Source organism: Rattus norvegicus, chromosome 4, assembly GCF_036323735.1.
Source record: "Rattus norvegicus strain BN/NHsdMcwi chromosome 4, GRCr8, whole genome shotgun sequence".
NCBI classification, from domain to species: Eukaryota; Metazoa; Chordata; class Mammalia; order Rodentia; family Muridae; genus Rattus; species Rattus norvegicus.
The window spans coordinates 25864405-25878538 of record NC_086022.1 but is presented as its reverse complement, the minus strand read 5'-3'; the positions used below and the strand labels follow the sequence as shown (position 1 = coordinate 25878538).

Sequence of the window (14134 nt, the reverse complement as noted above, 5' to 3'; positions counted from 1 at the left end):
ACTAACTAGTCACAACTTGGCCCAAGAGAATTGTTCAAAAACTCTGGTTTATAAAATATTCATATAGGATTATATCTGTATAGATAGGCCAACCAAGTTTTTTTAAAAAGTGACAAAAACACAGTAAGAAACACTTAAAAACATGAACCAACAGGAAGAAACTTCATTTAGTTCAAAGTTTGAAGCATGGATATGTTACTCTTAACTGTTTTTTTATACACAGTAATCTGAAATAAAACGGTGTCTGTTCAGTTTGAGAAGCAATTAGCTCTGTGCCTGTTTCTTATTAAGATATAATCGTCTATGCTAAATACCTAGTCCTAACTTCACTGACTAGATAAAGATTTGATTTCATTTGATACTTAAATCAGAAACAGGATGTGATATTGTTGCTGGTTTGCCGGTCAATGGCATTCAACTGAACTGTTCTATCTTCTAAGAGATATCAAAATCTAAGCATACTAAAAACCTTATTAGGGTAAGAAACCTAGGCATCTACCTAACTTCCATGCAGATCAACACAAAGGTGAAAGTGTGGCCTAGAGGAACTAGACTACCTGGGAGCGTCCTAATGTCCTGTCTCTGAGCTTCATTTTTTTCATTACAATATATGATGATAATTGTATCTACTGCATAGCACTGGAGAAAGGTTTGGGGACGGGTGTAGTTTAAAAACTCTTGAACAAAATAGGGATGAACACATATCCATTTAAAAAACAAGGAGAGCCTCAATAGATATAAGGCACAATAAATACTCCTTTCAAATCCCACAGCAGCAGGTCGAGAGTAAAGAAGTGTTGAAAAGATTACACAATATGGAAAGGCAATTTAAGAGTTATGCTTGCTTGGCACACAGTAAACACTCATAAGCATTAGCTTAAAAACGTATTTTCTTCACTAAGTAGGTAACAGTAGAGCTTAGGTCTCTAGAAATGCCAATTTGACTCTTGCAAGCTACAGTCCGATTCCAAAGGTAACCATGTTCCTTAACAGACTTACGTGGGAGTGCCACAACCGATATGCACGGTGTAGAGTCATCAATGCTCTGATCATCCTCGGAGGACAAACAAAGCCTCTTATGTGGAGGTTCAGTACTGTCTTCTGAGTCTATTTCATCAGGGTCTAATGGGAGGGGGAAAACAAACCAAAGAGAATGCTCAAAACTTCAAATCAATTTCAAAAATAACAAATCTCTACCTAGTATATCAGTCTCTGCAGCAATTTTCGCATCCACTAAAACCATTCTTCCCCTACTTGCTCACTTAAATTCACCCAGCTCCACAAGGACTCATTGTCATTGCTTTCTCCTTGCTTATAGTAGTACCCAGGTCCTGTTCTTATAACCACCACCACTGTGGATACAAGTCCCACCTTCTAACTAACTTGGTTTTCCAAAGACTTCACACACACAGAGAAGGGCTGCTCATGGATTCATTCAAACATTTACTAAATGTCTATAGTTGGTTCTAAGTGCTGGGGACAGAACAATGAAGGATGTCCTGTCGAGGAAGTTCTGGTGGAATAATAACTAAACCAACAATTTCACAACAGTGTACTCAGAGCTGTGACTGTGGAATGAAGAAGTTGTCATGAGTGCACGGAGATAGACACCTAGACTAGAAGTGAAGGGAGATTTCCTATGGAGGTGTCATGAACTTGAAAAAAAAAATGGAAGCAGGGAAACATTTGTCCCTTCTGGCAGTTAGAGAAAAATGTGCAGTAGAATTGAAGAGTGGAAAAAAGTGTTGTGAAAATAAACAACTATGAACTACTAGAAGAACATAAGCCTGAGAATTCTAACCGCCATGGCGGCTGTGGCAGGAGGGACTCAAAGCACGCAGTTATATATTCTAGAAACCACGCTAGACTTTCAATATGGCACTAACACGTAGGAAAACCGGATAAAAGGCTGGAGTAACCCAGATGAGAAAAGATAATCTGGTCTAATCAAGAGGGACCCAAAACAGGGATAAATGGAGTTTTAGGACAGCATACCACCAGTTAGGTCGTGACACAAGGAATTTATTCCTAACTGTGACCAGAGATTCTAAAAAGGAAAAGTGAAGTTTAGGAAATATCTGGAAAGAAGCCCTTGGGCCATGTAAAATCCAAGGTGCCTATAAGTAGTATAGAGAATTCATAATAGAGATAGAAATGTGAACCGCCCCAACAGGTACATGCTAGGTAAAATGAATGAATGAAATAATCCAGGATGAAATAACAGTCAGAAGACAGAAAGCAGATTAGTAAAGAATATGAACACACGCTTAGACTAAAAGTCATAGTTCATTAAGAAGAACTAAAAGACTTTTATAAATTAAGATTAATCTATAATCTGAAGACGTCATGGCCTTTTCAAGCACACAAGTCTAAACTACGTGTCAGTGATGGACAAAAGGAGAGATAGAATTGATCAATCCCCAGTATTAGTTAGCAATTCTCCTACCATTCTGAGGGCAATGAAGAATGAGGTTCCCGTCTGTGTCCTGAGTAAACGTCACAGAATTCACAGTTTCTACTGTTACTGTGTCAGAATCCTCTTCAACTGTGCTCATACTCAAATCTGTATAAGAGACCATGTAAGGATTTATAAAATTATTTCCAGACAGTACATGAAACTGATCTAGATATCTGCGTTACAGTCTTTATATAAACCTGCAGAAGGAGTTCAGATTTCACCAACTGCCTTTCTTAGTTTCTACCCATTGTTAATGAGATTCTATAACCTGTAAGAATTTGACCAACTCTGATTAGTTCTAACAACTTTCTTATAATATTTACATTTTGTGGTGGTTAATTTTCACCGTCAATGTGAGATTTAGAATCACCATAGAAATAAACCTCTGGGCATGACTATAAGGAATTTTCTAGATTAGGTTGAGCTGGGAAATGCACTTTAAATTTGAGTGACGTCATGCCAAGGGTTGAGTTTTCAGACTAAGTAGAAGAAGTGAAGAGAACTGAGCAGCAGCATGCATGTTTCTCTGCTTCCTGGCCGAAGACACAATGTGGATGCACGTGACCAGCTGTCTCAGGCCTGCCACCCTGTCTTCTCAGCCACAGTGATTGACAAATGGTCTGTCTTTGAACTACATTTCAAGCCTGGTATTTTTAGCAGAAAATTAACCAAAACCTCCATCTTGATTGTAAGCACCTTTTGAGTATTTAAGCCCTGAAAAATAAGAACACTAAATAATTCTTTTCTCCCCATAGTATTAAACCAGTATACTTAACCACACCAAAGCAAACGCTTTTGTTTGGGGTTGGGCCTACTCCTGACAAAGAGAATTTCTGTTTAAGGTAACCTCACTTGCTCTTTCCTATGCAATAGCCCAGCTGTTGTGCTTGTTCTCAGACTAAACAATTGGAATCTTAGAACAAGGTCAGTGTCTTGTGGCTGGCAAAGATCAAAGTATTGGACTACCAACGCCTGATTAAAGTATGTAGAATCTTATACATCTTTTTTTTTTTTTCTTTTTTCTTTTTTTCGGAGCTGGGGACCGAACCCAGGGCCTTTACCACTACCACTGAGCTAAATCCCCAACCCCGAATCTTATACATCTTGTTTCAACAGTTTTTTCCTACATATCTTTTACTAATAATACCAACAAAAGTCTTGATGTATATTTATTTACTCAATATTTGGCTCACATAGATATTAACCTGTGTGTGTGTGTGTGTGTGTGTGTGTGTGTGTATTAATATATATTCTGTTTAAAAAATATTTTCCTTTGGCAAAAAGACAACTATATATTAGTATTTACATGGTAAAGATTCAATGAGTAGTATGAGCTTACTATATCAAAGAACATGATTTTACAACTGTAATGACACCATTTTCAAGATAAAGGTAAATGGATATCATGATGTAGTTCTGTCAGGTCTGCAAACCATTGGGTGTATTTTTGCAGTAAAGAGAGGCTTACCTAGACCACAGATAGATTAGCTACAGCCCTTCCCATAGAATCACGCCTCTGTGCTTTGGCCAGCAGCATCACTCACGTTATCCAGACTGTTTCTCCTCCATGCTTGTGCATCTGCAACACTCTAGAACAGTAACAGTATAGTATGAGGCTTAGACACAACAAGTAGTATTTGACTACCAGTTATAATGCTGTAGCACTCTGGCCTCACACCCGATGTCTTACCCACAACGTGAGACAGAAGCACAACTTTCTTCTGAATGCATTTTATGGAAATCTGTCTGCAAACCAGTACTGTACAAGCAAAGACAGAAACAATCCATTTTTTATCCTCTTAGAGCTCATAGGCCACTCAGCAAACAGTCAGATGTCCTCTGAAAACAGGCTTAGGTATACAAGTGGTTCGGCCTCGGGACCATTGTGCAAACTTACTGCATATGAAACACTAATTAACATTTCCAGTTAACACGTTCTTCTATAATGATACATTAACACCTCTGAAATACCTTATTTCATCTTAAACCATTAAAAACCATTTATAGTATCCATTCAATCAGGAACCACACAAGAGGACAAGTAAACAACCCTTTTCAGGAATCCGTGGGAACCAACCAACTAACCTTTATTTATCTGGGGATAGTTGATTTCTAACAGATCACTCAGGATGGAGAAGACAGAAGGTGTAACTTATAAAGACTGTGTTTAGGAGGTGACTGTGAATTGGAAACATCACAGTACTCAAGAAGAGAGGAAGGAGAGAATAGCTTTGCTTTGGGGGCAGAGACAACAAGGCTTTATGACTGAAGAGACTGCGACTAAGAAAGAGGACACCATCTCTGGATGATTCCTGGGCTTCTGGTTTCAACTCAAGACATGGGCTGTTTTTATTAAGTATTAGTACAATTGATACCTAAATGTAATATATACGGTATTTAAGGTGCCAAGTGAATGGCTGAACATTTAAGTTGTGCTCAGCAGTTATAATTAATATCTATAAATCTGATTTAATATAGTATACAAGTTGTTTTTAAAGATACCTAGAAATTGGAGGCTTAGATTCTAGTTCCAGAACGAACAGAAGACAAGGACTGGCTCAGGTTAAGAGAACTCGGGTTCGAATCGAACTCAGGACCTCTGGAAGAATAGTCAGCTCTCTAACTGCTGAGCCTCTCTCCAGCCTCTCTCCAGCCTCTGCCCCCCCATCTCGTTAATTGGTGGGAGTGTAATCACATGTCACAGTGAGTATGAGGAGTCAGTTGTGTCCTTCCATGTTTGTGTGTGCTGGGTATTGAGTTCTGATCTGAAGTCTACAGATTGCACAGCAAGTGTTATTACTTGCTTATCACTGAGCCATGTTGTCATTCCTTCCATTTGACCTTATTACAGTGACCCTTCAATTGGTGTTGGATAACCTGGGAAGTTTTTATGGACAGATACTACTCGCAGCCAATCCTGCTGAGCTGAGGTTAGTCCTGGGGACCCACAGGTAGAAGGAAAGAACTAAGTCCCACAAGTTATTCCCCGATACACACCACACCAACGTCTCACTCCAAAGAGACGAACAAATCAGTGCAATTACAAAAACTGTTTACAAAACAAAGTCTTTATGAAATTTACCCTTAACTATTAAGAGAGAGAGAGAGAGAGAGAGCGAGAGAGAGAGTGAGAGAGAGAGAGAGAGGGAGAGAGCGCGCGAGCGAGCCTGGGTTTGGTCTCCAGTAAGCACAAGGCAGCTCCCAACCTTCTGTAATCTCAGTTCCAGGACCCAGCACTCTCTTCTGGCCTGTAGTACATAGATACACACACGCAGGCAAAAACACACATAAAGTAAAACTCATCAATCTTTAAAAAAAAAAAAAAAAAACGAGGAAGACAAGCAGAGCAGACTAAGGACTAGCTAGTGACACAGAAGGAAACCTAGTAAGTATTCAATGGGTATAGAAATGACTAGCTGCCAGTAAGATGACAGAGAAGTGCTTACTTGATCAGGCAATAAATATGGAGAACACTCATGACCTTAACAGAAGTAATTTCAGTGGACTGGGGGTGGATGGCAAACAGAGAATCCAAAATACAGAAGACAAGACACACTTTGAAGGTAAAGAGAGTGGGAAAAGGAAGTGAGGTCATGCCAGTGTTAAAAGTCAGAAATACTCATCTAAACAGAAACACGCTGACAAATCAATCACAGCAACTGGGGTGAAGGAACTTAGAGCTTACTCTCACTCATTACACACAAAATGATGCTGCAGCAGGAGCCCTTCCACCTGCACACTGCCAGGGATGTTCTACACACAGCTGTATCACCCTCTTCAGCCTTCCCCCAAATCAGGGGTGATGTCACTTTTACACTAATTAGAAATAAGACACCAGGGAGGACAGACAGATAACATTTTACCCGACAAACTGACATTCTGGCATATTCTCATCCCTGATGAATTACCTTGAGACAATAAATACCTTAATAATTTCAAGAAAAAGGAACCTGAAAATGGTGTAAAACATGTATAATGGCACTCTTGCATATGCCCCATTTGAAAGATAAACCTTTCACTTACAGCTAACGGGATTAGGGGAAGAAAGCATGTAACAGAGTATCATAATGTAGCCCAGGCTAGCCTAAAATTGATTATCCTCCTATGTACAAGTTTGTGTTACCATGCTCACCCAAGATGTCCCTATTCACTAGAATACAGTAACTTGGTGGAACAAACAGGGTACGTTACAACATAGCAACATTTGTTATTTAGCACAAAATTAAAGAATGAATCTCTCATGCTCCCCTTCACTTCAGTATTGATACAAAGTCCTTAGACTCACATATCCATTGGGTCTTCTATTGCCCTCAATTTTAGGGCAGTTAAATGTCAAGAATTCATTAAAAGGAAATAAATCCAGGAAGCCTCATGTCTTCTTTAGAGGTCAACTTCATTAACAGTTTCTAAGCACAGACACTACCTGTGGTAATCATATAAAGCCAGAGGTAACATAGGCTGACCTGAGATGACAAAGTCTGTCTAGGAAGATAGAGTGCAGTTAGATGGCATAGGAAAATGCACTAGTGAGGATACTCTTAATATGGGAAATAAAGCCAAGCAGTGGTAGCATACACCGTTAATCCTAGCACTCTGAAGAGCAGAGGCAGGTGAATCAGAGTTCGAGGCCTAGCATGGTATACAAAGTTCCAGAATGGCCAAGGTCACACAGAAAAATGCTGGAAAATCCACAGGCAGGGAAGGGGAGGGCATACAATACTATCTGGGGTGGGGGTGGGGGGTGGAGTACAGAACTGAAGGCGACAAGGACATGTTTGAGATTTCCTGGCCCAATATAGTATTAACAATTACCTATTTCTCTTAAACATTTTAATGATTACCTTCCAAATTTTTGGTTATACTTCACCAAACTTTTGTTTTTACAATATTATGAAAAAAAATTTTTTTTAAGATAAAGTCTCGGGGTTGGGGATTTAGCTCAGTGGTACAGTGGTAGAGCGCTTGCCTAGGAAGCGCAAGGCCCTGGGTTCAGTTCCCAGCTCCGAAAAAAAGAACCAAAAAAAAAAAAAAAAAAAAAAAAAGATAAAGTCTCACTGTGTAACGCAGGCTAGCCTTGACCTTATGATTCTCCTGACGTGGCCTCTTCACTGTTAGGATCACCGGCTTGTATCACCATGCCCAAATGCATATGTTTTTTTCTTCTTTCCCCCTACTAATTACTTCCCACCATTTCAATAGGTATAGAATACCTGTCTAGTCAGGAAGTATTGGGGGAGAGAGTTTGAGGTCACAGTATTTACAAACCCTCCTTAATGAGCCTCTATGCCCAGCATATTCTCACACGCACCCCCCCTCTCTCTCATGCGTGCGCACACACACACACACACACACACACACACACACACACACACACACACACAGCAATATCTATCTATTAATGTGTAATTTAAAAAACATATTTAATGTTTTTTTTCCCTAAAGGAACAAAGATCTAAATTCTTAGATCTCATACCTGGATGCATATAGAAATGTTAGAAAACATACAGGCCTACAGAATAACATCTTCAGAAGTACTTACTACTTCCTATGGGAACCCTCTGCACTTGATGTGCAATGCTTTGGAATGGCTATAAGACAGATCAGACTGTCCTCTGTTCCTCAGGCACTGGGTTAAGAGTTAAACAGTGTGAAACACCATTCATTGTAAGGATGTCTATACTGTGAGCACCCCTGTTCATGTTTTCCTTCAAATCTGACTGTCTAATCAGACAGCTGTTAGACCCTTCCCTACTGCTGTCACTGCCGTGAGCAAGGGACAACCACGCAGCCAGCTAAGTGCATTATGGCACCACCAATTGTCCTGAACGTTCTAAACAGACAGCTTTGAAAAAGCTTTACATCAACCAACCTGCTTGCTGAAGTACAACCTCCAGACTTTTTGCCATCACAAGCTTTGATGAACTCTTCATGACCCCACAGCTGTTCCAACCCAGGCCAGAAGGGAGCATCTCCCCTGGTGGTCCAGCTAAAGGCCTGTGATGGTATAAGCATTTACATAAGGAGCTTTGCCCCAACAAGCACAAACATTGTCCTTATTTGTTTGGATTGCTGTGAATGAGGCACAGCCTACCACATTTGTGAGCCAGCTAGGAGACATTCCTACACTATCACCTGCATCATTACCCAGTGTCTCCAGTGTCATCTTCTCTTACAGGCTTAGTTGGTAACACACGAAAAAAGTAAATTACAAGTGGAAGTGAAGGAAGAGGCTGAGGCAGTGGCAGTAGTAAGGAGACCTGAAGGGTTCCAGAGCTAACAGGGAACAGAGGTGAGAGCCAAAAGGGAGTCCTGGCATTTAAAGAGTCCCAGGAAGCTGCCAAAGAGCCAAGGCTCTCAAACGCTCTGGACAGTGAGACTGCTAACACTAGTCCCTGACAACAGGATGGGGATAGCTGCTTCTGTGACAAAGCTGGAAGACTAACAGTACTGCTTACCTCTGCTGTTCAAGACTGCCCCAAACCAAAGCTGTCAAGGGCTGTGGCCACTGGCAGTTAAATCAGGAGCACTCATTCAGCCTTTAGCCTGAAGGCCTGGGAGAGCTGTATCTTGGGTTCATACAAAACTTGGTCAATAGGCCTCTAGTGCTTGGGGTTCACCACTGTGAAGCATGGCAGTCCAGACCCTAAGTCGTGGATACTCCAGAATTCAGCGCTGCTGGAAGTATATTCTTTGCCTATTCAGGATTTCTATCCAGGCAGAGCAAGATTCCCTGCTAGCAGTAACAGCTCTGGACCCTTAAAACCCTTTTGTATACTGACTGTGTGAGGAAGTTTGAAAAGTAGATTTATAAATCAAGGTAAAGAATATTGAACTAAGGAACATAATGGTTTCATTTAAAGATGGTAAGCCAATACTACATATCATCAAGTGTCAATATGTTATTAAATGAAATTTAAAGTAATGCTTCAACTGCTTTAAGTGTTGACTTAATTATCAATGATGCTGTAATTGAACAGAGTAAATTACATGGTAATATGGGTGATTTTAAATAAGGCACATAACTTCATGAGTGGCCTGACAATAAAATTGTATTGCCTATCTAACAATGATATAAGAACTTAAGTGTTTTATTATACTCTATCTTTTCAAAACAGCACTTTTAAAAAAACACAATCTGATTTTTAGATTATCACAAATTATCACCATGTTCTTTCCACTAGTTTATTTTAAAATCACATTTCTTTACCAAACACTGTAACACACTATGCAGTGAATAAACCTAACACACATTTCTTTTGCATAAAACACTTTGTAAGGGGAGTGAAGGGTTAGCTCTAAACACCAGTGCTAGAAGGAATGGCCTCACGGTACAAATAGTAAAAAATGATGTTTCAAAAGGTATGACAAAAGTTTATATAGGACCTGCCAACATACTTGTTCTTGACAACTTTAATCATGGAGTGGGCTATCTATCTTTCCACAAACTAGAAAAAAAAGCAGACACAATAGTTACCTTTTATTGAAACTGAACCAATTTACCTTTATGGCATCAAAGCAAACAAACTGATTTTTATTAATTTTTATTATAAGAATTCTGGCACAAAGCAAAAGCACCATCAAGACAAATGTACAATGATACAAGAGCCATCAAACTCCACATGCCTCTGCACTCCATCCAGATAACATTTGGCTCTGGATTTATGTACCACCTTTGTTGAAACTGTATCATTTAAGCACACAAATTTCTAATCCTTTCAAGTGGAGTTATGGCAAAAAGAGAATGTACTCAATTAGTAAAATGAGAACTTAAGTTTGAGAGAACATTAGCACAGTCTCTACAAACACTGGAGCTCAGCTGTGTAGAGTAGATGCTGATCTACCAGGCTGAGGTGGTCACCACAGAATCCTCCTTAACCTCTATGCTCTTCTAAAATCTTGGTGTGTTTGCAACTTACAAATACAAATTTAAAGAAAGTCACCCAGTTCCTCAATGCTTTCAAAAACACTTGGCTCTCTCCCTAACCTAATGCTGATAGTCTGGCTGTACACTCTTAGTTGGGAGGCTTGTTTATTATTAAGACGTTAATAAAAACCACTGCACTCAAGAGACTGAGACAAAAACTGTAGGGTTTCTGGAAATATCCCATCTTTAAAAAGACTGAACTTTTAACAGTTCTTGCAGTCACGCTAATAACATTCCTTGAGAACATTTAATACTGTGTACTTAGTCTGCTATCCCACTGTGTGCTCAGCCTGTTTAATTTTAATCTGCCTTTATGATAAAAATGTAACCAACCTTACAATGCTGTGGATTTCCCACGCAATTAGCTTTTACAACCTAAGCTAAATGCATAATTTTAATCTTATGTATTTGTCTGTGCTGGTGACCCAGAATTTGTGTATATTGTGATAATCATTGCTGAAAGCAACCAATAGGTTGAAGGCAATCCCAAACAAAACATATTTACCATAAATATTGAATGCTAAATATGGACACAATTTGATAACATGGTTTCGTTTTGCTACTCTGGGTCATTAAGGTAACTTCTTCCAGGGTAAAACTGTTTCTATAAAACCTTATCCTTTAATTTCTTTCCCACACGATATTTTCTGCCCTATTTAATAAATGTAAAACAAGGCCGTTTGTTAGGGACATCGAATGATATAGGCAAACACAACTTAAAAAAAAAAAAAAAAGGCAGGCAGACAGACAGACCAGAGGGCACTAGTAACCATTTCCCAGATACACTCTTATTTTCAAGCTCAAACCCTAAGAATAAAACTTTGATTTCCTCCCTCAAAAAACTAAAACCTGAATACTTGGAGAAAAAGGTTTATTTTGTATGTTTTCCCCAAACTGCTAAACATACACATTTAAATTCTTAAGAAGTATGCAAGACCCAGTACTTTCAGAGTAAATGCTGAAGACAAGAAAACAGAACAGGTAAGTTTCTAGATCATTCCCCTGAGCAACAGTTTGGGTTAAGTCTACCATAATCTAAAATAATGAAGAAATGCTAGCTTGTTTGGTGGTACTCAAAAGCACCTGAGAAAGACAGTGAAGTAATGGGATAGAAGCATAAAATAAATACCATCTTCACAGTAACAATTTTCTTCAAACCCTTATTTGTGTTTTTTACTGCTGTGGAGGTTTTATTTATATTTTTTGACTGCGGTGGAGGACAGCATTAGTCTCTCACCAACTTGGTACACTCAACGTAACAATTTTTGAAATGTAATTTAAGTCTAAGTTTATCCAAATATATACACTTTTTATTACTATTCTATCCCAGTAAAACCAATAAGACTTTGTTATTATAGTTGTAGTTTTAAATGTTATTGTAAATTACTCGAATTATTAAGGTACATTTATGACTGCCCTAAAGAAATTTGAAGTACCAGAAAAATCTTTAAGGAAAATAGCCTTTGGTGTCTGTAAACCTTTCAACATAATCAAAGGCCTTTTCTTTAATTTATAGCCTAAAAGTTATTTACAAAATAAAATATAGGTCTAATTAATAAAAGTCTCAAATGGCATTACATCTAGCTTAAGACATAAAATATCAGAAACAGTACTGAAATGCTCTTTTCTTTCGAGGATGTTCCAATAGGAAGTCTAGCTGTCAGAAAGGGGTACAAGATCTCAGAAAATCAATCACGAGCATTAGGCTGGGGAAAGGGATGTAATATCCATTTCACGGGCTACCAATCTTTCCTTAGCTACACCGAGTCTTTATAAAAACATATGCTGTATCATTCAACAGCACAGGATGGCACTGGACCACTTCTTTCGGAGTAAAACTCTCAAGGCTGAGGGGAGATTCTCAAAAAAAGTTCTCGCTAGAGTACCAAAGAGGGTTTTGAAACGCTTTAAGGTTTGCTCCGCACGATCCTGACAATTACTAGTTGGCTGGGCGAGGACTCTCCCCGCACCATAGGCCACGTCCCGTGCAGTCTTTAAAGAGAAAGTCCGGCCAGCAACCATGACTCCCTCGCTGAGTCCAGCCAGACCGTACAACCGGCGAGGGGCATACAGGCCAAGCAAGCAAAAGAGAACTGGGTGGGCTTGGGGAGACCCCCGCCCCCACTACCCTGCCAACCGCACCCACGCCCAGGCAGCGTAGAGGGCTTAGTCGACCGCGAATCCAGCAAAGCTAGGCTGGAAGCTCTGCCGTCCAGCACGCACACGCCCGCGGGCCCCTGGCGCCGTCCTCCGCGACTCGGGCCCACCCCCAGGGGTCCCGGCGCCATTTAGTTCCTCCAGCCCGCCGCCATTTTCCGCCCCCGCCGGCTCGCCGCTGCGCCCCAGCGATCGCTCGATGGTTCCAGCCGCCAGCACCTGCATGAGCCGGCGACGGAGACCGCGGGCGCAGCGTGCGGGGCCTGCCGCGGCGGCTAGACGAAGACCGGACTCCGACCCCGCCCGCAGCACCCGGCCGGCGGCAGCCAAGGCCTGCGAAGGGGCCGGCTCGGCCGCACTGGGCGGAGCGGCTGCGACAGAGGCCCGGACCTGAAGGTTCCATCGCACTTACTTCCTGTTTTGGGTCCGGGCACTTTGGAAGAACCAGGATGGAGGCTCCAAAAAATACCAGGATGGAGGAAGCAGCCACGGGAGAGAGTGGCTGCAGCTGGGGTGAGCGAGCGCAACCAGCCACCGGAAACGGAGCCACGGCCGCGCCCCGCCCCCGCCCTCTCAGTACCCCCCCTCTCCGGCCCGCCTCTCCCGTGGGGCGGACCTGCGCGCCACCTTGAACGTCACTTCCGTCTGCGTCGACAAGCTGATGGGTTGCTGCGGAGTCGACCGCCATTCTCAGCAAGCAATACGGTCGTATAGTCCCTGCCTAGCTGATGCGGATGATATAGAGGAGAGTCTTTTCCTTAGCAGGTGTCTGCACCGTTTAGTTTCCGGAGGATCCGAAGGGAAGAAGAGGCCTTAAGAGTACAGAAGAAAGCAGGGTGTCTCTCTCTGCTCCTTGGTTTCTGGTCCTGTGGTATAATTATTGTGAAAGGTGTCCTCCGTGAGTGTGACCTCGCTTTTAGGAGACTACAGTTCTTCATGGATTTAAAGTTCAATGCTGGTGTCTACACCGATTGCATCTCTGTTTTCTGGACCCTGCCCCCATGCCAATCTTTTAAGAATCAGATTCCTTAAGAGTTTATATGAATAAATGCATTTTGACTATATCCACTCCCAATTCTTCCCGTGTTCTCCCTGACATCCCCAATCCCCACTCAAATTCATGTCCTGGTTCCTGTGTGTCTGTGTGTCTGTGTGTGTGTTTCCCTGGCTACACATGTAAGCCAGATGTTCTTGGGTGTAGGGCTGCGCACTTGGACATAAGAAAACAATCTGGTCTCTTCAGGAAGGAAATTGATTCTTCCTCAGCATCCCATCCATGCTGCAGTGTTGACTGGAGTGGTGGTGTGCAGGATACCACAGCTGCTGCGTGGTGGGTGTTTCACAGAAGTCTCCCCATTCCCCACCTCTTTCAGGTTTTTTTTGTTGTTGTTTGTTTTTTGCTGCCCCCATCTTCAGTGACATTTCCTTACCTTTGGTGTAAGGATTGTGTCATAAATGTCCTATGTCCCACTTTGGGATGAAAGACCCCCGGGGCGGGGAGACCCTCACTCAAGTCTCGGGATGATGCGACCCCCCAAGAACTCACCTGAGACCGTCCTTGCTGTAATAAACATGAGGTTTATTGACAGGAACCA

General features: G+C 41.4%; 1 protein-coding gene across 4 annotated transcripts in view; it reads right to left on the bottom strand.

The window, feature by feature from the left end:
• Window positions 1-13648, bottom strand: part of Dmtf1 (cyclin D binding myb-like transcription factor 1) — a 41026-nt gene extending 27378 nt beyond the window's left edge. For 3 of the 4 annotated variants that reach the window (XM_017592381.3, XM_063285395.1, XM_039106913.1), the window contains exons 1-4: window positions 12952-13648; window positions 3927-4047; window positions 2447-2563; window positions 1000-1122 (exon numbers count right to left, since the gene is read on the bottom strand). In XM_017592381.3, the coding sequence (XP_017447870.1) occupies window positions 1000-1122; window positions 2447-2555 (232 nt within the window). In that variant the 5' untranslated portion in view covers window positions 2556-2563; window positions 3927-4047; window positions 12952-13648. The remainder of the gene's footprint in view (window positions 1-999; window positions 1123-2446; window positions 2564-3926; window positions 4048-12951) is intronic. The other variant, NM_053693.1, reaches the window with a different exon arrangement.
• Between the last annotated feature and the right edge of the window lie 486 nt (window positions 13649-14134).